The sequence below is a fragment of the Pleurodeles waltl genome, chromosome 1_2, assembly GCF_031143425.1.
Source record: "Pleurodeles waltl isolate 20211129_DDA chromosome 1_2, aPleWal1.hap1.20221129, whole genome shotgun sequence".
Taxonomy (NCBI): Eukaryota; Metazoa; Chordata; class Amphibia; order Caudata; family Salamandridae; genus Pleurodeles; species Pleurodeles waltl.
The window spans coordinates 115,888,407-115,908,679 of record NC_090437.1 but is presented as its reverse complement, the minus strand read 5'-3'; the positions used below and the strand labels follow the sequence as shown (position 1 = coordinate 115,908,679).

General features: G+C 48.7%; 1 protein-coding gene across 1 annotated transcript in view; it reads left to right on the top strand.

Moving 5' to 3' along the window:
- The window catches only part of LOC138253616 (extracellular matrix organizing protein FRAS1-like), a 241,936-nt gene extending 222,646 nt beyond the window's left edge, over window positions 1–19,290 (top strand). The window contains exons 4-6 of the mRNA XM_069205797.1: window positions 1,612–1,771; window positions 10,379–10,495; window positions 19,266–19,290. Coding sequence (XP_069061898.1) covers window positions 1,612–1,771; window positions 10,379–10,495; window positions 19,266–19,290 — 302 coding nt within the window. The remainder of the gene's footprint in view (window positions 1–1,611; window positions 1,772–10,378; window positions 10,496–19,265) is intronic.
- Window positions 19,291–20,273: the final 983 nt, after the last annotated feature.

Genomic DNA, 20,273 nt, shown 5'->3' with positions numbered 1-20,273 from the left:
TAAAGAGACGTACTGAAGTGAAACGCTCCCACATGTTAAGAGCAAACAAGCGGCACCCAGTGTTTAATTTGTAAATAAAAATGTGCTGGTGCCCAATGCTCTCTTTTTAAACATGCGGCTGCTGCTATTAAATGTGGGAACACTGCGTACTGAGGCACCATAATCCTGAAGCGATCTCGAGCCTCTTCAATTAATTTACGGCAACTCTCTGCTCCTTGAGCTCACTCTTGCAGTTTTCTGCTTTCTTCCTTTGTGACGCTTTTTCGTTTTTCTCCTCCTCCTTCTTTTCCAAATGTGTCTTTTGCTTGCAGAAAATGCTTGAGGCAGAACAATAAGCCCCAGCCCTCAAAAATAAGTGCTGGTGCTCCGCACCCAAAACAACAAGCACAAATTAATCACTGGGGGCACCCCTCCACCTCTTTCAAATTCTACCAGCCGTCACTGCTTACTTCTCTTGTATGGTCATCTTTTACTCTCTCTCCTGTATCGCTCTGCGCCAGTTCCATCCTTGCCCACTATGTGCATTACCAACAAACAGATGGTTACAGGGTAACTAACATTTTCCTTCTGGTGTATACTATTTACCTGCAAGTTTCTCACCGACCCATCCCACCTCCCTGTTTGATGGACAGTTTCTAGGTACCAATTATTAAGATCTGCTTATGCTTTCTTTTGGTACTGTGAAAAGGTTTCACTGATGTTGTTTTACCTTCTCGCCTTGAAGGCTTGGAAAACAATAAGGTTAATATGAAGGGTAGTTGATGGCGGCATGCCAGGGCTTGCACTGTATGGGCTCAGTGGCTTCATCTGATGTCACTTCTGGCCCGATCTAGTCCAGCACGCTGTATTGGCGACCTTGAATCTTTAAGGTTTCCAGATCGTCTGACTCCTGGTGTTGTTCTACAGGTGCGGAATCTGCAGATAAAGTATCCATCAGAAAGATCATTACTACAGGTAAGTAACTTTCTTTGTAGCATACAGTGCTGTAGATTCACATGCTGCCTCCCCGGATGCCAGCTTGTTTCAGATGTTTTCATGTTAGTTACAGGTACATTCTTAATTCTTTATCAGGGCACCTGTAGACATGTACTACTCTCCTTCACATCGGTCCACTTACTTTCACTCATGTTTTGGGGAAGAACAATCTGTTGTAGAGTTTTTGGCCCATATGTACGAACACATTTTCCCATAGACACAGAATGGGTATCTTCCTTTCGTACATCTGGCTCTTTGTGCTAGCACATTGTAGTTTTAGGGGAAGGATCAGGCGGCATCTTGAAACCAAAATTTTTACTTTGAATAAAAGCAAGTTGCAACTTGGAAGCCCAACACTAGATGACAGGAGTTTGCAAAGCATGCAATTCTGCATCACTACAAGCTATAAACCAGTAGTTAAAGGCAAATGACGTTTTTCTGTGCTGTGTAGTCATTGATATTAAACATAATGGGCATACTTATGGCTTAGAACCACCTTCTTTGTTTTGGAGTAGAAGATAACAAGCAGTGCTTTCAATTTCTTTGTAAGAACTACCCGAACTTTGCGTATTCAGACAGTGAATGCGCATGTGCATTTCTAAAGTTATACACGTTTTTTGACTTCCCTCTGTATAGGACAGTTTGTGATGGAGCACCATACGCTGCCAGATGTGAAGTCCCATATAATCGCTCCAGACCACCTTGGTGGAATTGAGTTTGATTTGCAGCCTTTGTGGAGTGCCCAGACCTTTGACTCACCATATCAGCTATGGAGGGCAACCAGCTCGTACAGCAGGTGAGGAGTGCAGTGGTACAAGATGACTTCACAGACCATCAGAACCTTCCTTCCTCTCTATGCACGTCTTATGGTTTGTCAAACTAAATGAAGAGGGTTTAAATTGTTAGATTAATTAAATTAGTGCTATAGATTCTTGAAAGTAGTATCCTTTGGTGTCACAAGGGTGGCGTCTACTGTGTGCATGTGTGAACAGTAACAAAACCGAGGACTGAGCAAATTGTTTTTGACCCTACTCAACACCCCGAAGCACAACAATCAGGTTTTATCTTGTTGCAATGGAAATACAGTTGTTTCTTGTTGTGATATCCCCTAAGAAGATAAAACATAGTATATTGTTAATGGTGATTCTAGGGAAATGCCTCACTTGGCATTGTTACCCCCTAACTCTTTGTCTTTTCTTGATGCTAGTTAAGATGGAAAGTGTGCTGGGATCCTGCTAACCAGGCTCCAGCACCAGTGTTCTTTCCCTAAACTGTACCTTTGTTCCCACAATTGGCACAGCCCTGGCACACAGATAAGTCCCTTGTAAGTGGTACCCCTGGTACCAAGGGCTCTGTGGCCAGGGAAGGTTTCTAAGGGCTGCAGCATGTATTATGCCACCCTGGGAGACCCCTCACTCAGCACATGCACACTGCCCCACAGCTTGTGTGTGCTGGTGGGGAGACAACAACTAAGTTGACATGGCACTCCCCTCAGAGTGCCATGCCCTCAACCCACTGCCTGTGGCATAGGTAAGTCACCCCTCTAGCGGGCCTTACAGCCCTAAGGCAGGGTGCCCTATACCACAGGTGGGGGCATAATTGCATGAGCACTGTGCCCCTACAGTGTCTAAGCCAAACCTTAGACATTGTAAGTGCAGGGTAGCAATAAAGAGGAAATGGTCTGGGAGTTTGTCAAACACTAACTTCACAGTTCCATAATGGCTTCACTGAAAACTGGGAAGTTTGGTATCAAACTTCTCAACACAATAAATCCACACTGATGCCAGTGTGGGATTTATTGAAAAATGCACACAGAAGGCATCTTAGAGATGCCCCCTGTATACCAGTCCAAACACCAGTGTTAGACTGACCAGTTCCTGCCAGCCTGCCACAACCAGACGGTTTCTGGCCACATGGGGTGAGTGCCTTTGTCACTCTGTGGCCAAGAACAAAGCCTGCAGTGGGTGGAGGTGCTTCTCACCTCCCTCTCCAGAAACTGTAACACCTGTTGGTGAGCCTCAAAGGCTCATGCCTGTTATAGCGCCCCACGACATCCCAGCTAGTGGAGATGCCCGCTCCTCCAGACACAGCTCCCACTTTTGGCAGCAAGTCCGGAGGAGATGATGAAAAAACAAGGAGGAATCACCCACCAGTCAGGACAGCCCCTAAGGTGCCCCGGGAGGAGGAACAAAGAGGGTGTAGCCACCCTTCAGGACAGTAGCCATTGGCTACTGCCCCAGACCTAAACACACCCCTAAATTGAGTATTTAGGGGTGACCCTGAACCCAGGAAATCAGATTCCTACAACAAGGACTGCTGACCTGCAAACCCTGCAGAGATGACGGAGACGACAACTGAATTGGCCCCCGCCCTACCGGCTTGTCTCCAGACTCAAAGGACCTGCACAGCGACGCATCCAGCAGGACCAGCGACCTCTGAGGACTCAGATGACTGACCTGCACCTAAAGGACCAAGAACCTCCTGAGGACAGCGGCTCTGTCCAGAAACAACAAAACAAGCAACTTCAAAGAGACTCCAACTTCTTGCCTGAGGTGTGAGTCTTCACACTGCACCGACACCCCAGCTCGAGTTCAGGACAACCAACTCTGCAGAGAGGACTCCCAGGCAACTCCAACGAAATGGACACCCTGAGTCGACCTCCCTGCACCCCCACAGCGATGCCTGTATAGAGGATCCAGAGGCTCCCTCTGACCGCGACTGCCTGGTAACATAGGAACCCGATGCCTGGACCAAGCACTGCACCCGCAGCCCCCAGGACCGACCTACCAGTGCAGGAGTGACCAGCAGGTGGCCCTCATCCTAGCCCAGTCGGTGGCTGGCCCAAGAAGCACCCGTGTGTTATGCCTGCATCACCAGAGTGACCCCCTGGTCCCTCCATTGTTTTCTATGGCAAACCTGACACCTAATTTGCACACTGCACCCGGTCGCCCCTGTGCTGCTGAGGGTGTGTTTTGTGTGCTTGTGAACCGACGCCACCCCCAGAGGTCCTACAAACCCCCCTTGGTCTGCACCCCAAGGACGCAGGTACTTCCCTGCTAGCAGATTGGAACTGGAGCACCCCTGTTCTCCATAGGTGCTTGTGTTGTTTGGTCCCTCCTTTGAACTCTGCACCTGACTGGCCCTGTGTTGCTGGTGCTGTGGCTTCGGGGTTGCCTTGAACGCCCAACAGTGGGCTGCCTATGCCCAGGAGACTGAACTTGTAAGTGCTTTACTTACCTGAGAAACTAACTATTACCTACCTCCCCCAGGAACTGGTAATTTTTGCAGTGTCCACTTTTAAAATAGCTATTTGCCATTTTAACAAAAAACGTGGGTACTTCTGTTTTAAATCAAAGTTCTATACTTACTTGTGTGAAGTACCTTACAATTTATGTACTTACCTACAAATTTGAATCTTGTGGTTCTAAAAATAAAGAAAATATATTTTTCTACATAAAAACCTAATGGCCTGGAGTTCAGTCTTTGAGTGTTCTCATTTATTGCCTAAGTGTGTGAACAACACATGCCTAATACTAACCTCTGATAAGCCTACTGCTTGACCACACTACCACAAAATAGAGCATTAGAATTATCTAATTTTGCCACTATCTTACCTCTAAGGGGAACCCTTGGGCTCTGTGCACACTATCTCTTACTTTGAGATAGTATATACAGAGCCAACTTCCTACATTGGTGGATCAGCGGTGAGGTCTAAGACTTTGCATTTGCTGGACTACTCAGCCAATACCTGATCACACAACTAAAATTCCCAAAATTGTTATTAGAAATTGATTTTTGCAATTTGACTATTTTTCAAATTTTTTAAAAGTCCTGCTAGGGGCTTGTGTAAGTACCAGTTAGCATTTCTTTTGAAGTTTAAGAGTTTGTAAAAGTTAGGATTTAAGTTATAAAAGTAGTTTTTAGATTCTTAAAAAGTAATCTCATCTTTTAGAGTGGTAATGAGTCAAACAGAAGAGACAGTGATGGAACTCAACCTCACCCCTTACCTGCATCTAGGGATGTCAGAGTTAAGGTCTCTCTGTAAGATAAAAAAAGATAAAGACTGGGTCCAACCCTACCAAGGCAAAGCTCCAGGAGCTCTTGGCAGAGTTCACAAGGGACCACCCCTCTCGTATGGAGGATCCTCCTATAGATGGGGAAATTAGTGAACAAGAGGATGTACTCACTCCTCCTGCCCTAATTAGGGAGAACAGGGTTCCCAGATCCCTGACTCCATAAATCATAGAGAACCTGGTTCTTCCACAGGGGAGACCAGTGCCTCTGTAAGCATAGAGGACAGCCTCAATGAAGAGGACATCCTGTTTGCCAGCATGGCCAAGAGATTGGCTTTAGAGAAGCAGCTCCTAGCCATAGAAAGGGAAAGAAAATAAATGGGTTTAAGTACCATAAATGGTGGCAGCAAATTAAATAGGGTCAGAGAGAATACGGACATCCAAAAAATCCCCAAAGGGATTGCAACCAAACATGAAGAAGGTGATGACATCGCAAAGTGGTTCACAGCTTTTGAGAGGACTTGTGCAACTAGAAAAGTAAGCAGATTTCACTGGGGAGCTTTCCTTTGGGAAATGTTCACTGGAAAGTGTAGGGATAGACTCCTCACACTCTCTGGAAAAGATGCAGAATCCTATGACCTCATGAAGGCTACCCTGATTGAGGGTTTTGGATTCTCAACTGAGGAGTACAGGATTAGGTTCAGGGGGGCTCACAAATCCTCGAGCAAGACCTGGGTTGATATTGTTGACTTCTCAGTCAAAACACTAGATGGTTGGATAACTGGCAGTGGAGTTAGTGATTATGATTGGCTGTATAATTTATTTATGAAAGAACATCTGTTACGTAATTGCTTCAATGACAAACTGCACCAAGATCTGATAGACCTAGGTCCAATTTTTCCCCAAGAATTGGGAAAGAAGGCAGACCACTGGGTCAAGACTAGGGTGACCAAAACATCCACAGAGGGTGACCAAAAGAAAGTGGTCACAAAGCCTCCCCAGGGGAAGGGTGGTGAGACATACAAGGACAAAAGTAAAGAGTCTTCTGCAGGCCCTAAAAACCTTCCCGGAGGGTGGGCCCCCGAGCCTCTTCACCGTCACAAATGGGTATAAGGGTACAAACTTTGATCCCAAGAAGGCCTAGTGTCACAACTGTAGACAGCATGGACACCAAACTGGAGACAAGGTCTGTCCCAAGAAAAGTCCCACAACAGCAACTACTCCAGTTAGTACTGGAATAGCCAGTCTCCAGGTGGGATCAACAGTGTGCCCAGAGCAAATCAGGGTCCACACTGAAGCTACTTTAGTCTCAGAGGGTGGGGTGGATTTAGCCACTCTTGCTGCCTGGCTGCCATACAGGCAACAGCTCTTAATCAATAGGACTAGAGTAGAAGCCCTGAGGGATACAGGTGCCAGCCTAACATGCAAAAATACAGTCAGCAGCTCTTGGTAAATGAGAATAGAGTAGAAGCCCCTGAGGGATACAGGTGCCAGTGTCACTATGGTGACAGACAAACTGGTTTCCTCAGGACAGTACCTGGATAGACAGACGTATCCAGTCACAAATTCTGACAATCAAACTAAAGTCCATCCCATGGCACTGGTAACTTTAGAATGGGGAGGGGTCACTGGCCTGAAACAGGTGGTAGTCTCCTCTTCAGTTCCAGTAAAATGTCTGCTACAGAATGATCTAGATTCCTCAGCCTGGGCTGAGGTAGAGCTCAAGACCCATGCAGCCATGCAGGGGATCCCTGAACTGGTGTGTGTCAAGACAAGGGCACAATGCAGAGCACAGGGTGAACAAGAAATGTTGGAGTCTAGAATAATGGCCCAACCTTCCAAGAGGAAACAAAAGATTGGGGAACCAGCTTCTGCACAGCAAAAGAAGCTGAACCTCTCTTCTCAGGAAGATGTTCTATCCTCTGAGGGAACTGAGTCCTTGGAGCTGGAGCCTTATCAGGTTGAGCTCTTGAGCCCAGGGGGACACTCAAGGGAACAGCTGTATAAGGGACAAAAGAGTTGTCCCACTCTTAAAGGCCTAAGAAAGCAAGAAGCTGAAGAAGAAAAAGGAAATGGCAGTGGAACCTACAGGGTCTATTGGGAAGATGTACTCCTTTACACTGAGGCAAGAGATCCCAAACCTGATGCCACTAAGAGAGTGGTAGTACCTCAGGAGTTTAGGGAGTTCATTCTGACCTTAGCCCATGTGTAGGAAGTTGGCTCTGTATATACTATCTCAAAGTGAGAGAAACTGTGCACAGAATCCAAGGGTTCCCCTTAGAGGTTGATAGTTGCAAAATTAGATAATACCAATGCTCTATTTTGTGGTAGTATGGTCATTCAGTAGGCTTATCGGAGGGTAGTGTTAAGCATTTGTTGAACACACACAGGCAATAAATGAGGAACACACACTCAAAGACTTAACTCCAGGCCAATAGGTTTTATATAGAAAAATATATTTTCGTAATTTATTTTAGAACTACAAGACTCAAGATTTGAGGTAAGTACATAAAATGAAAGATGCTCCACACAGGTAAGTTAGGAACTTTGAATTAAAGCAATATCATATACAGTCTTTGTTAAAATGGCAATAACCTATTTCAAAAGTGGACACAGTGCAAAAATCAACAGTTCTTGGGGGAGGTAAGTTTGTTTAGTTTGTTTAGTTTTTGCAGGTAAGTAAAACACTTACACAGTCAGTCTCGTGGGCATAGGCAGCCCACCGTTGGGGGTTCAAAGCAACCCCAAAGCCACAGCACCAGCAACACAGGGTCAGTCTGGTGCAGAGGTCAAAGGAGGGCCCAAAACACATAGGTGCCTACGAAGAACAAGGGTGCTCCGGTCCTAGTCTCCTTACAGGTAAGTACCTGCGTCTTCGGGGAGCAGACCGGGGGGGGGGGCTTGGTAGAGCATGGGGGGACACACACAAGCCCACAAAACACACCCTCAGCGGCAGAGGGGCGGCTGGGTGCAGTAGGCACAGTAGGTGCCGGGTTTGCTATAGAAAGCAATGGATGGACCCAGGGGTCACTTAGGCGATGCAAGCAGGGCACACAGGGGCTTCTCGGGCCAACCACCGACTGGGCTAGGATGAGGGCCGTCTGCTAGTCACTCCTGCACTGGTAGGTGGTTCCTCTCAGTCCTGGTGCACATTCCTGCCTCGAAAACTCCTCCATCTTGAGTTTGGAGGTTTCCCCCAATAGGATTAGGGATGTGCCCCCCTCCCCACAGGGAGGAGGCACAAAGAGGGTGTAGCCACCCTCAAGGACAGTAGCCATTGGCTACTGCCCTCCCAGACCTAAACGCACCCCTAAATTCAGTATTTAGGGGCTCCCCAGATCCCAGAAAACCAGATTCCTGTAACCTGAAGAAACCAAAAGGGCTGCTGACCTACAAGCCTGCAGAGAAGGAGGAAGACGACAACTGCTTTGGCCCCAGCTCTACCAGCCTGTCCCTAACTTCGAAAACCTGTTCTAGCGACGCATCCGACAGGGACCAGCAACCTCTGAAGCCTCAGAGGACTGCCCTGGACTACAGGACCAAGAAACTCACGTGAACAGCGGCCCTGTTCAAAACCAGCTACTTCTTTGCAACAAAGAAGCAACTTCCAAGGACTTCACGTTTCCCTCCGGAAGCGTGAGACTCTACACTCTGCACCCAACGCCCCCGGCTCTACCTGCAGAAAACCAACACCTCAGGGAGGACTCCCCTGCGACTGCGAGCCCGTGAGTAACCAGAGACGTCCCCCCTGAGCCCCTAAAGCGACGCCCGCATGGAGAATCCAGAGGCTTCCCCTGACCGCGACTGCCTGTAACATGGGACCCGACGCCTGGAACCAACACTGCACCGCAGCTCCCAGGGCCTGAAGGAACCGAACTCCAGTACAGGAGTGACCCCCAGGTGACCCTCTGCCTAGCCCAGGTGGTGGCTGCCCAAGGAGCCCTCCCTGTGCCTGCCTGCATTGTTGAAGTGACCCCCGGATCCCTCCATTACTTCCTATACAAAACCTGAAGCCTGTTTGCACACTGCACCCTGCCGCCCCTGTGCCGCTGAGGGTGTACTTTCTGTGCCTACTTTTGTCGGTCCCCCCCATCCCCCCCCGTCCCGGTGCCCTACAAAACCCCCCTGGTCTGCCCCCTGAGGACTCCGGTACTTACCTGCTGGCAGACTGGAACGGGGGCACCCCTGTTCTCCATAGAAGCTTGTGTTTTGGGCACCTCTTTGACCTCTTCTCCTGGCCGGCCCTGAGCTGCTGGTGTGGTAACTTTGTGTTGCTTGTGCTGTGGCTTTTGGGGTTGCCTTGAACCCCCAACGGTGGGCTGCCTATGCCTCAAACTTGAGACTTGTAAGTGCTTTACTTATCTTCAAAGCTAACCTTTACTTACCTCCCCCAGGAACTGTTGATTTTTGCAGTGTGTCCACTTTTGAAATAGCTTATTGCCATTTTTACAAAGACTGTACATGATATTGTGTTCATTCAAAGTTCCTAAGGTATCTAAGTGAAGTACCTTACAAGTATTACTTGTAAATCTTGAACCTGTGGTTCTTAAAATAAACTAAGAGTTAAGTCTTTGAGTGTGTTCTCGTTTATTCCCTGTGTATGTACAACAAATTCTGAACACTACCCTCTGATAAGCCTACTGCTCGACCACACTACCACAAAATAGAGCATTAGTATTATCTAATTTTGCCACTATCAACCTCTAAAGGGAACCCTTGGACTCTGTGCACACTATCTCTCACTTTGAGATGGTATATACAGAGCCAACTTCCTACAGTGATATCTTTTGTGCATCTATGAATAGGTTCTAATATAGCAAAGAGACTACTTTAGCTAAAAGAAGCGTAGTACTCTATAGCTCAGATTGGCTGTTTCTGTTGGGGTGAAATTTCTCAACCTACAAGTTTCCCACAGTGTTAAATACATGTACTTCATCAAGATCTAACATGAATGAACTCTTTGAGGGAATCATTCATTGCCATCTTACAACATGTCTAAACCATGGTGAGGTACCAGAATATAATTGCCAGAATTAACATCTAACATATATTACCTTCCAAATATACTTTACAGCATTGTCTCATTGGAGTTAATAATGAAAAACCTACGCCCAATAAGACAAAAAGTTTGTAAAAAAATATTTATATTGGCTGCTGTTTCCCAGTGCAGTATTCTGACATATAACTGTAAATAACCGTTAAAGCAACTCTATAGGCATCTGAGTTTTATTTGTCACCCTCTTCCTAAATAACCCACGTGTGTGTTGCTTGTTTTTGACAAATTATATCTGGGTCCTCAAGTCAAGAGATGCATCTCAGGTATGTTTCAACTCAAGGAAGGCAACACCACAGCTGTAATCAAGCAAAAACACATGTATTTCTTTTTGCAGGAAGGACTACTCTGGAGAGTACGCCATCTACTTGATTCCTTGCACAGTGCAGCCCACACAGCCATGGATTGACCCAGGAGATAAGCCCATGGCTTGCACAGCCCATGCCCCAGAAAGGTGAGCTTTTTTTTAATTAATATTTCTAATTGCAGATTCCTCAACTTTAAAATACCCACAGGCACCAAACTGGATCAGAAGATTTAAACAAACATTGGTCTTGCTTGCTGGTAGGTGGCATTGTGCTGCTTTTGCTGACTTGACTTCTCGCAAGAAGTCATTAACAGAGTGTAAGGAAATGCCTTCCTTGGCATGGTTACCCCCTGACTTTTTGCCTTTTGTTGATGCCAGTTATTGAAAGTGTGTTGGGACCATGCTAACCAGGCCCCAGCACCAGTGTTCTTTCCCTAAACTGACCCTTGGTTCCCACAATTGGCACAACCCTGGCGCACAGATAAGTCCCTTGTAAATGGTACCCCTTGTACCTGGGGCCCCGTGACCAGGGAAGGTCTCTAAGGGCTGCGCATGTCTTGGTCCACCCTGGGACTCCTCACTCAGCACATGCACACTGCCTCACACCTTGTATGTGCTGGTAGGGAGAAAATGACTAAGTCGACATGGCACTCCCCTCAGGGTGCCATGGCGACCTCTCTCTGCCTGTGGCATAGGTAAGACACCCCTCTAGCAGGCCTTACAGCCCTAAGACAGGGTGCACTAAACCACAGGTGAGGGCATATGTGAATGAGCACTATGGCCCAACAGTGTCTAAGCAAAACCTTAAACATTGTAAGTGCAGGGTAGCCATAAACATTATATGGCCTGGGAGTCTGTCAGTTACAAACTCCACAGTTCCATAATGGCTACACTGAAATCTGGGAAGTTTAGTATCAAACGTCGCAGCACAATACATGCACACCGATGCCAATGTGGGACTTACTGTAAAATACACCCAGAGGGCATCTTAGAGATGCCCCCTGAATACCAGTCCGACTCCTAGTGCTAGGCTGACCAGTTTCTGCCAGCCTACCACAACCAGACAAGTTTCTGGCCACATGGGGTTAGTGCCTTTGCCACTCTGTGGCCAGGACCAAAGCCTGGTTGGAGGTGCCTCTCCCCTCCCCCTGCAGGAACGGTAACACCTGGCAGTGAGCCTCAAAGGCTCATGCCTGTTGTTACAGCACTCCAGGTCATCCCAGCTAGTGGAGATGCCCGTCCCCTCCGAACACAGCTCCCACTTTTGGCGGCAAGACTGGAGGAGATAAAGAGGAAAACAGGGAGGAGTCACCCACCAGTCAGGGCAGCCCTTAAGGTGCCCTGAGCTGAGGTGACCCCTGCCTTTAGAAATCCTCCAGTGTGAGTTTGGGGGTTTCCCCAGTAAGGATAGGGATGTGCATTCTCCCCTGCCCCCCCAGGGAGGAGGCACAAAGAGGGTGTAGCTACCCTCAAGGAGAGCAGCCCTTGGCTACTGCCCCCCATGCCTAAACACACCCCTAATTTTAGTGTTTAGGGGCGACCCTGAACCCAGGAAATCAGATTCCTACAATCAAGAAGAAGGACTGCTGACCTGAAAGCCCCACAGAGACTACCGGCCTGTCTCCAGACTCAAAGAACCTGCACAGCGATGCATCCGACAGGGACCAGCGACCTCTGAGGGCTCAGAGTACTGCCCTGAACCCAAAGGACCAAGAAACTCCAGAAAACAGCGGCACTGTTCAAAAACTGCAACAACTTTGCAACTTTAAAGCAACTTTTAAAGAACTCTCTCTTCGTGCCGAAAGTGTGAGATTTTTCACTCTGCACCCAACACCTCCGGCTCGAGTTCAGGAGAACCAACACCGCAGAGAGGACTCCCAGGCGACTACTACGACATGGGTACCCTGAGTTGACCCCCTTGCACCCCCATAGCGACGCCTGCAGACTCCAGAGGCTTCCCCTTTCCGTAAAGGTCTGGTAACAAGGAACCCACCGACTGGACCAAGCACTACACCCGCACAAGTGACCAGCAGGCGGCCCTCATCCTAGTTCAGTCGGTGGCTGGCTCGAGAAGCCCCCCTGTGCCCTGCCTGCATCGCCTAATTTACCCCCTGGTCCCTCCATTGCTTTCAACAGCAAACCCAATGCCTACTTTGCCTACTGCACCCGGCTGCCCCTGTGCCGCTGAGGGTGTGTTTTGTGGGCTTGTGTCCATCCCCTCCCCCCCACACCTCCCCAATGCTCTACAAAACCCCCTTGTTCTGCTCCCCGACTAGGACCAAAGCACACCTGTTCTTCATAGGCGCCTATGTGTTTTGGGCCCTCCTTTAACCTCTGCACCTGACCGGCCCTGTGTTGCTGGTGCTATAGCTTTGGGGTTGTCCTGAACCCCCAACGGTGGGCTGCCCATGCCCAGGAGACTGACTGTGTGAGTGCTTTAATTAACTGAGAACATTAACCAAACTTACCTCCCCAGGAACTGTTGATTTTTGCACTGTCCACTTTTAAAATAGCTTATTGTAATTTTTACTAAAACTGTGTGTACTACTGTTTTAAATCAAAGTTCTGTACTTACCTATGTGAAGTACCTTGCATTTTATGTACTTATGTCAAATCCTGAATCTTGTGGCCAAATACGGAATAGACACTACTGGCTGTTTGAGTCGAGCAGTTAGAACTAGTGTGGTGCTGTGCATCACACATGGATGAGATCCACCTCCTTCTCTGGTGACGTGCAGGTATCACACATGACATACCTTTACATGGACCTTGCCTTTTTGGCAAGACATCTGATTCGGGCCTGGAACTGCTTCAAAGAGAGCCAAACTTAAACATGTTCTTTGGCCTTCTCTGTTCCTGTCAGGCAATTTCTTCAGCAGTTTTCTTTCGTTGAGGGCATACTCCAGACATTTGGTGTCCCAGGGCCCAGTGCCTCAACAGGCACACCATTCTTTTTGAGGCAGGGATGGGGAACAAGCAGACAATGTCCAGGCCACAAGGGGCCACAAACTTCAGTCCCCTGCCCCTACAGTAGCAATCTTCAATTTGATTTACATTTGACCTTAGTGGCATATGAACTCATCGTGGGAGACAGGATTAGACATTTTGTCCATTGGTAGTGAAGCATAACCTGTGCCCTGCCATTACTTTCTGACCCACCCTATCTACTGCACACATCAGAAAGGCATTCATAGGAACACCTGTCCATCCAGCTTTGAGAGGTGCAGGCTCTTTTGGCCAGAGGAGCCATGGAGGTGATTCCTGCTCTGGAAGGAGAGACTAGCTGTTACTCCCACTATTTTCTTGTGCCGAAGGACAAAGGCCTAAAACTATTTTAGATTGCCAATCTATGAATGCCTTCTTTCAGAAGGGTGTAAAGAAGTGGGGTGTATTATATGGTGTGGTTGTGCGACCTCACCATGTAATACATGTACTTACCCTTTAGGTCCAGTAGGTTTCGGCTGCAAAACCCTCATTAAACCCCTAGGTAGCTGTGGGACTGAGCAGCGAGGATTACACAGAGAAACAAGTATCTGATAGAGACAACTAGCTGCAGATTCCTTATCTTAGAATTCTCCCCCAGGCATCAGACTGGATCTGGAAATTTTTCCTCAGCAGTACCTCTGGGCGTTGGTAGAGGTCGTCGAGTGACTCTGTAGTGACGTTGTCTCCAGTCATGATGTCAGTGGAGTCCATTTATTCCCTCCTCTGACATCCATTTCTTCTTTTCTGCGCAGCAACACGGATCAGGTGTAGCAAATACCTTGGACCCTTTTTACCTTTTCTTCCCGACTTCAGGTATACGTTTACCACTTTTTAAAATGTAATAGTGTATATGCCTTCTGGGCTTAAACTCACAGATCCCCATTCCATATGTTTGTGGTGTCTGGGGTCTCATCATGACGGCTGCGATGCCTTCCATTGCCTGAAGCCAAAGTCTTTGTGGGACCGTCACATGAAGCTGTTGGCGGCGCGAGGGGACAAGTACTCTTCTCGTCGGCATCAGAGTCCTTTGTCATCCTTTCTGTCCCGTGAGTGCTCCAGAAGTCGTTCATGGATGGTTCTGTCGAGCTCAGGGGATCCTTCGGATGCCATCACGCCCTTCGGCATCACTCCCCCCGCATTTTCCTCCTGTGGAGTCTGCACCCGAGTCGACCCCTTCCCTTCTGCCGTATCCCTGCGCTGGGGCGACTATGGACCAAATGCAACGTTACTATGCGTTCCTTCATTCTATCTTTGGTCCTTCCTCTCCCTCTAGAGCACCTTCTGGCCCTATGAAGGTGAATGGGTTCTTTGCTAGCATTTCCACCTCGGTGCCCATTCACACTCTCGATTCCAACTCTGGAGTCAGCTCTGTGTCTGTTCACAGCCTCGTACGAATTCCGTCTCCTCCTGTTGTTCCGACGCCTCTCACACCACTGTTATGCCAGTTGACTCTGCTTGACACGTCTATACTTATTTTGGTGGAGTCAGACAATGCGCTTCCGAAGCAGCTTCCCCCACTCGACGCCTGTCGACACAGATGCCAGGAGTGGTGCCTAGTGATTTAAATGCTGTGCCTGCGCTAGATCCAGTTTCTTGTCCTTCTGCACATTCTGAAGATCCCTTTATGGAGCCCCCTCCGGGTTCACCCTCTGCTTGGGTGCTTGATTTGGCCAAGACTAGTGGCCTAGATTCCTCGCCGACGTGTAGCCTACTCTCGTCACCTGGATTAGCGACGGAGGCCACCTCTGCTTTTGCAGATATTTTGAGGCCGGTTGCAGATGTTTTTAACTGAAATCTACCTATGGTGCAGTTCTCTACCAATCCCTTGTTCAATTTTAATCTGAATCACACTGATACCGAACCGGTTCTACTTTTTTGCGAGGCTCTGTATGACATCCTTCTGGGTGTGTGGAATTAGCCGGTCTCTGGTCCTTCGGTGGACCGTTCTATTTCACACAGACATCGGCTGGCACAGGAAGATCCCTTGTGCCTTCGCCACCACCCTACTCCTAGAGGGTTTGTTGTCCAGACTGCTTTGGGCATTCCTACCTGCTTTGGAGCAGATTCTTTCTACTCCGCCTCACAGAGATTATAGTCAGCTGGATGTTGCTGGCAGGCATACTTTCGCCTCATCTAGTGCTGGTCTTCATTCCGCCAACACCTCCTGTGTGCTAGCCCGTTTTTCCTATGCACTCTGGGACTCTGTGGAATGTTTATTACAATCACTCTCTGAGGATGTTCGCACGGCCCTAAAGCCTTTGATCAGAGATGGACAACAGGCTGCTCGACTTATGGTCCGCTCAGGCATGGATTCTACTGATTCCGTGGGTCGGATCATGGCCTCCTCTGTTGCCATACATTGCAGTGCTTGGTTGTCAGCTTCAACTTTTTCATCTTCAGTGCGGGACGCTCTTCTTGACATGCCGTTTGATGGCAAATCTCTTTTTGGGTTGCATGCACATTTTGCTTTGCGCCGGTTAGGTGATTCCTATTGATGTCCGTCCTCTTCTGATGCACTCGTATTACTCCGCTGCAGCTATATGTGAAATACAAGTTCCTGTCCATTGTGGGTCCTGTTATGAACTCAATCTTTTGTCCGGTACATACTCTTGCATCTTTGTTGTTTTTTTACCTTCTGAGTGCGCGTCAGCCTCTTCTCACTGTATTCACAGAGATTTGTTTATCCATGTTGGATGTTGTTGCACTTCCTTTGATGGTGATCTTTGTTATCTCAAGATTGCTGATCCTTCAGGGGAGCGGTGGTTCCATGGTATGTTTCTGTGATTTCTAACTCTGTTTTGTTTACATTTGGCAGATTCTCACCATGTCAAGTAGTGACTCTTCAGAGGCGAGCCGGATGCCCTCTTATTTGGCCTTTTCTACTGGCGGTTTCCTCCACCTCACCCTGGTCTTTTCATATCAGGGATTGTGGTTCTCGTTTTTGTTGTGCGTTCTGAACACATTGCCTCTCTTTAGTTTACCCTGGAGATTTTGCCTGTCATCTCTGTTAGTTCAGAGACTGGGTTTGACATTCGCTCTTCATGAGCTTGTGGTAGTAAACTACTTTACGCATTGACCTTATGTAAGAAAATGGCTCCCTTTTGCAGTTACCCCCTCACTTTTTGCATGATACTGATGCTGACTTGAGGGAGAAGTGTGCAGGGACCCTGTTAACCAGGCCCCAGCACCAGTGTACTTTCACCTAAAATGTACCATTTTGTAAAAGTTTGGTCCAGTTCACTTTCTTTGGCATTTTGTTGGAGATAAGTTCTGTGAGGGGTGTCACTATTGATCTATAACCCTTCACAAACCTCATATAGTACCCAGTCAAGCCAAGGAATGCCCTGACTTGAGTCTGGGTTTTTGGAGCTACCCAGTCCAGAGTAGTCTGGATCTTGGGTTAGAGTGCCTGAACTTGGCCTCCACCTACCCAAGTAGACCACAGTACCCTGCGCTATCTGACATTTAGATGCCTTGATAGAGAGGCCAGCTGCTTGCTTGCAGGGCCTGCAAAACCTCCTTCAGGTGGACCAGGTGATCCTGCCAGTTGGAGCTAAAGAAAGCAATATCAAGATAAGCTGCACTAAAGGACTCCAAGCCAGCAATGACTTCATTCACCAACCTTTGGAAGGTGGCAGGGGCATTCTTTAAGCTAAAGGGCATCACAGTAAACTGGTAGTGCCCATCAGGTGTAGTTTGCTGTTTTCTCTTTTGCTCCTGGTGCCATTCTTATTTGCCAGTACACTGCTGTTAAGTCAAAGGTACTTAAGTAATTGGCAGCACCCAATTTGTCTATTAGTTCATCTGCTCTTGGAATGGGGTGAGCATCTGACTTGGGAACAGAGTTAAGCCCTCTGTAGTCCACACAAACATAGTGGCAAAATTAGATAATTCTAATGCTCTAATTTGTGGTAGTGTGGTCGAGCAGTAGGCTTATCAGAGGGTAGTGTTAAGCATTTGTTGTACACACATAGACCATAATAAGGAACACACACTCAAAGACTTAACTTCAGGCCAATAGGTTTTATATAGAAAAATATATTTTCTTTATTTTTAGAACCACAAGTTCAAGATTTGAAGTAAATAAATAAAATGCAAGGTACTCCACACAGGTAAGTTAGGAACTTTGAATTAGAGCAATAACATATACAGTTTCTGTAAACATGGCAATAAGCTATTTTAAAAGTACCAAACCAACAGTTCCTGGGGGAGATAAGTACTGGTTAGGTTGTGAGGTAAGTAAGTCACTTACAAGTTTCAGTTCCTGGGCATAGGCAGCTTACTGTTGTGGGTTCAAGTCAACCCCAAAGTTACCACACCAGCAGCTCAGGGCCGGTCAGGTGCAGAGGTCAAAGAGGTGCCCAAAAACACATGGGCGCCTATGGAGAACAGGGGTGCTCCAGTTCCACTCTGCCAGCAGGTAAGTACCCGCTTCCTCGGGGGGGGGGGGCAACCAGGGGGGTTTTTCTAGAGCACTGGGGGGACACAGGTAGGCCCACAAAACACACCCTCAGCGGCACAGGGGCGGCCGGGTGCAGTGTGCAAAGCAGGCATCGGGTTTTGTATTGGTTTCAATGGAGGGAGCCGAAAGGGGGGGGGGTCACTCTAGCAGTCCAGGTAGGACACAGGGGGGCTTCTCGGGCCAGCCACCACCTGGGCTAGGCAGAGGGTCGCCTGGGGGTCACTCCTGCACTGAATTTTGGTTCCTTCTGGTCCTGGGGGCTGTGGGTGCAGTGCTTGGTCCAGGCTTCAGGTCCCTTGTTACAGGCAGTTGCAGTCAGGGGGAGCCTCTTGATTCTCTCTGCAGGTGTCCTGTGGAGGTTAAGGGAGGTTGTCTCGGGCTACTCACGGGGTCGCAGTCGCCGAGGAGTCCTCCCTGTGGTGTTGGGTCTCTGGATCTCAAGCCAGGGCGTCTGGTGCAGTGTGAGAAGTCTCACGCTTCCGGCGGGAAGAGTGAGGTCTTTAAAGTTGTAGAAAAGTTGCAAGTTTGTTGCAGGTTGTTGAGCAGAGCCGCTGCTCACAGGAGTTTCTTGGTCCTGGGATTCAGGGTAGTCCTCTGAGGCTTCAGAGGTCGCTGGTCCCTGTTGGATGCGTCACTGGTTGCAGGTTTCTGAGTCAGGAGACAGGCCGTTGGGGCTGGGGCCAAAGCAGTTGTCTTCCGCTGTCTCTGCAGGCTTGTAGACCAGCAGTCTTTCTTCTTTAGTTCAGGTTGCAGGAATCTAATTTCCTGGGTTCTGGGGTGCCCCTAAATACTACATTTAGGGGTGTGTTTAGGTCTGGGATGGCAGTAGCCACTGGCTAGTGTCCAGGAGGGTGACTACACCCTCTTTGTGCCTCCTCCCTGAGGGGAGGGGGGCACATCCCTAATCCTACTGGGGGAATCCTCCAAAACTAAGATGGAGGATTTCTAAAGGCAGGGGTCACCTCAGCTCAGGGCCCCTTAGGGTCTGTCCTGACTGGTGGGTGACTCATCCTTGTTTTCCTAATTATCTCCTCCAGCCTTGCTGCCAAAAGTGGGGCAGTGGCCGGAGGGGTAGGCATCTCCACTAGCTTGGATGCCCTGGGGCGCTGTAACAAAGGGGGTGAGCCTTTGAGACTCACCGCCAGGTGTTACAGTTCCTGCAGGGGGAGGTGTGAAGCACCTCCACCCAGGACAGGCTTTGTTCCTGACCACAGAGTGACAAAGGCACTCTCCTCATGTGGCCAGCCACTCGTCTGGTTGTGGCAGGTTGGCAGAAACTGGTCAGCCTAACACTAGAAGTCAGATTGGTATTCAGGGGGCATCTCTAAGATGCCCTCTGGGTGCATTTTACAATAAATTCCACACTGGTATCAGTGTGCATTTATTGTGCTGAGAAGTTTGATACCAAACTTCCCAGATTACAGTGTAGCCTTTATGGAACTGTGGAGTTCGTGTTTGTCTTCTCCGCAGTGCTCACGGCCTCATTCGAGAGTAAGGTCTCCAGACAGGCCGCAAAGTCACCACAACTCCTCGTTCTCCAAGTCATCGGGTCTTTCGGGTCACAAAAAGAAGTCTAAGAAGGACAAGTGTTCGTCGACTTCACTCCGTCGATCGGATGATGCGATGTGGGAAGAGCATTGATGCTGTGGACCTCCGTCAACGGAGACTTCATCTAGGTAAGCTCCGTGCTTCCCTGACTTCCCAGGAGCCGGAGCCACCCTTGCCCAACTTAAAGAACTTTACGAGGCTCTACGCCTCATTTTTGGGCAGTCCAACCCACCTTCGGGCACAGGTGAGTCGGTTGGGGCTCACTCTTTTTCAGAAACGTCAGCTTCGGCTACGGAGGTCTCCTCCGGATCCAATCGCAGATCTGTCCCGACGCCGGTCGTGCCACGCCGACCTTCCCCGGCATCGGTGTCAGACGTTGATGCTCCCGACATCGGTTGGGCCTACAATCGATGTCGATCCCATCCTCCTACCTGACGACCCGGAGCCGTAACAGCGCCGCTCAACACCGATTACGTTCTCTGTGGGCTCTCAAGGGCTCAGGGTTGATCCAGACCCTTTTTCTTGTGGGTGTGGATACGGGAAACGTATGGAGGGGCCTCTGGACCCCTTAGAATACCAGCTTGACCCCCAAATGGACTGGGCACAGGATTTGGGTGATGCCAGTGGTCTAGACACCTCCCCTGACGCTGGTATGCTCTCTCCTCCTAGCGTGGCTACGGAGGATGGTGCTTCTTATTCCATGGTGGTGAGAAGGGCGGCTGAGGTCCTGGTCCTCGAGCTACCTTATGCGGATGTTAGGCCTAATATCCTAACCGATGTGCTTCAGCCGGGGTCTTCCTCTTCCGAGCCCAGTCTTCCCTTTAATGAAGCACTAACAGACATCCTATTGGGTACTTGGTCAAGACCCAGCACAGGGGCTCCTGTGAATAGGACGATTGCCCACCTCCATCGGCCTGCACCGTCAGACCC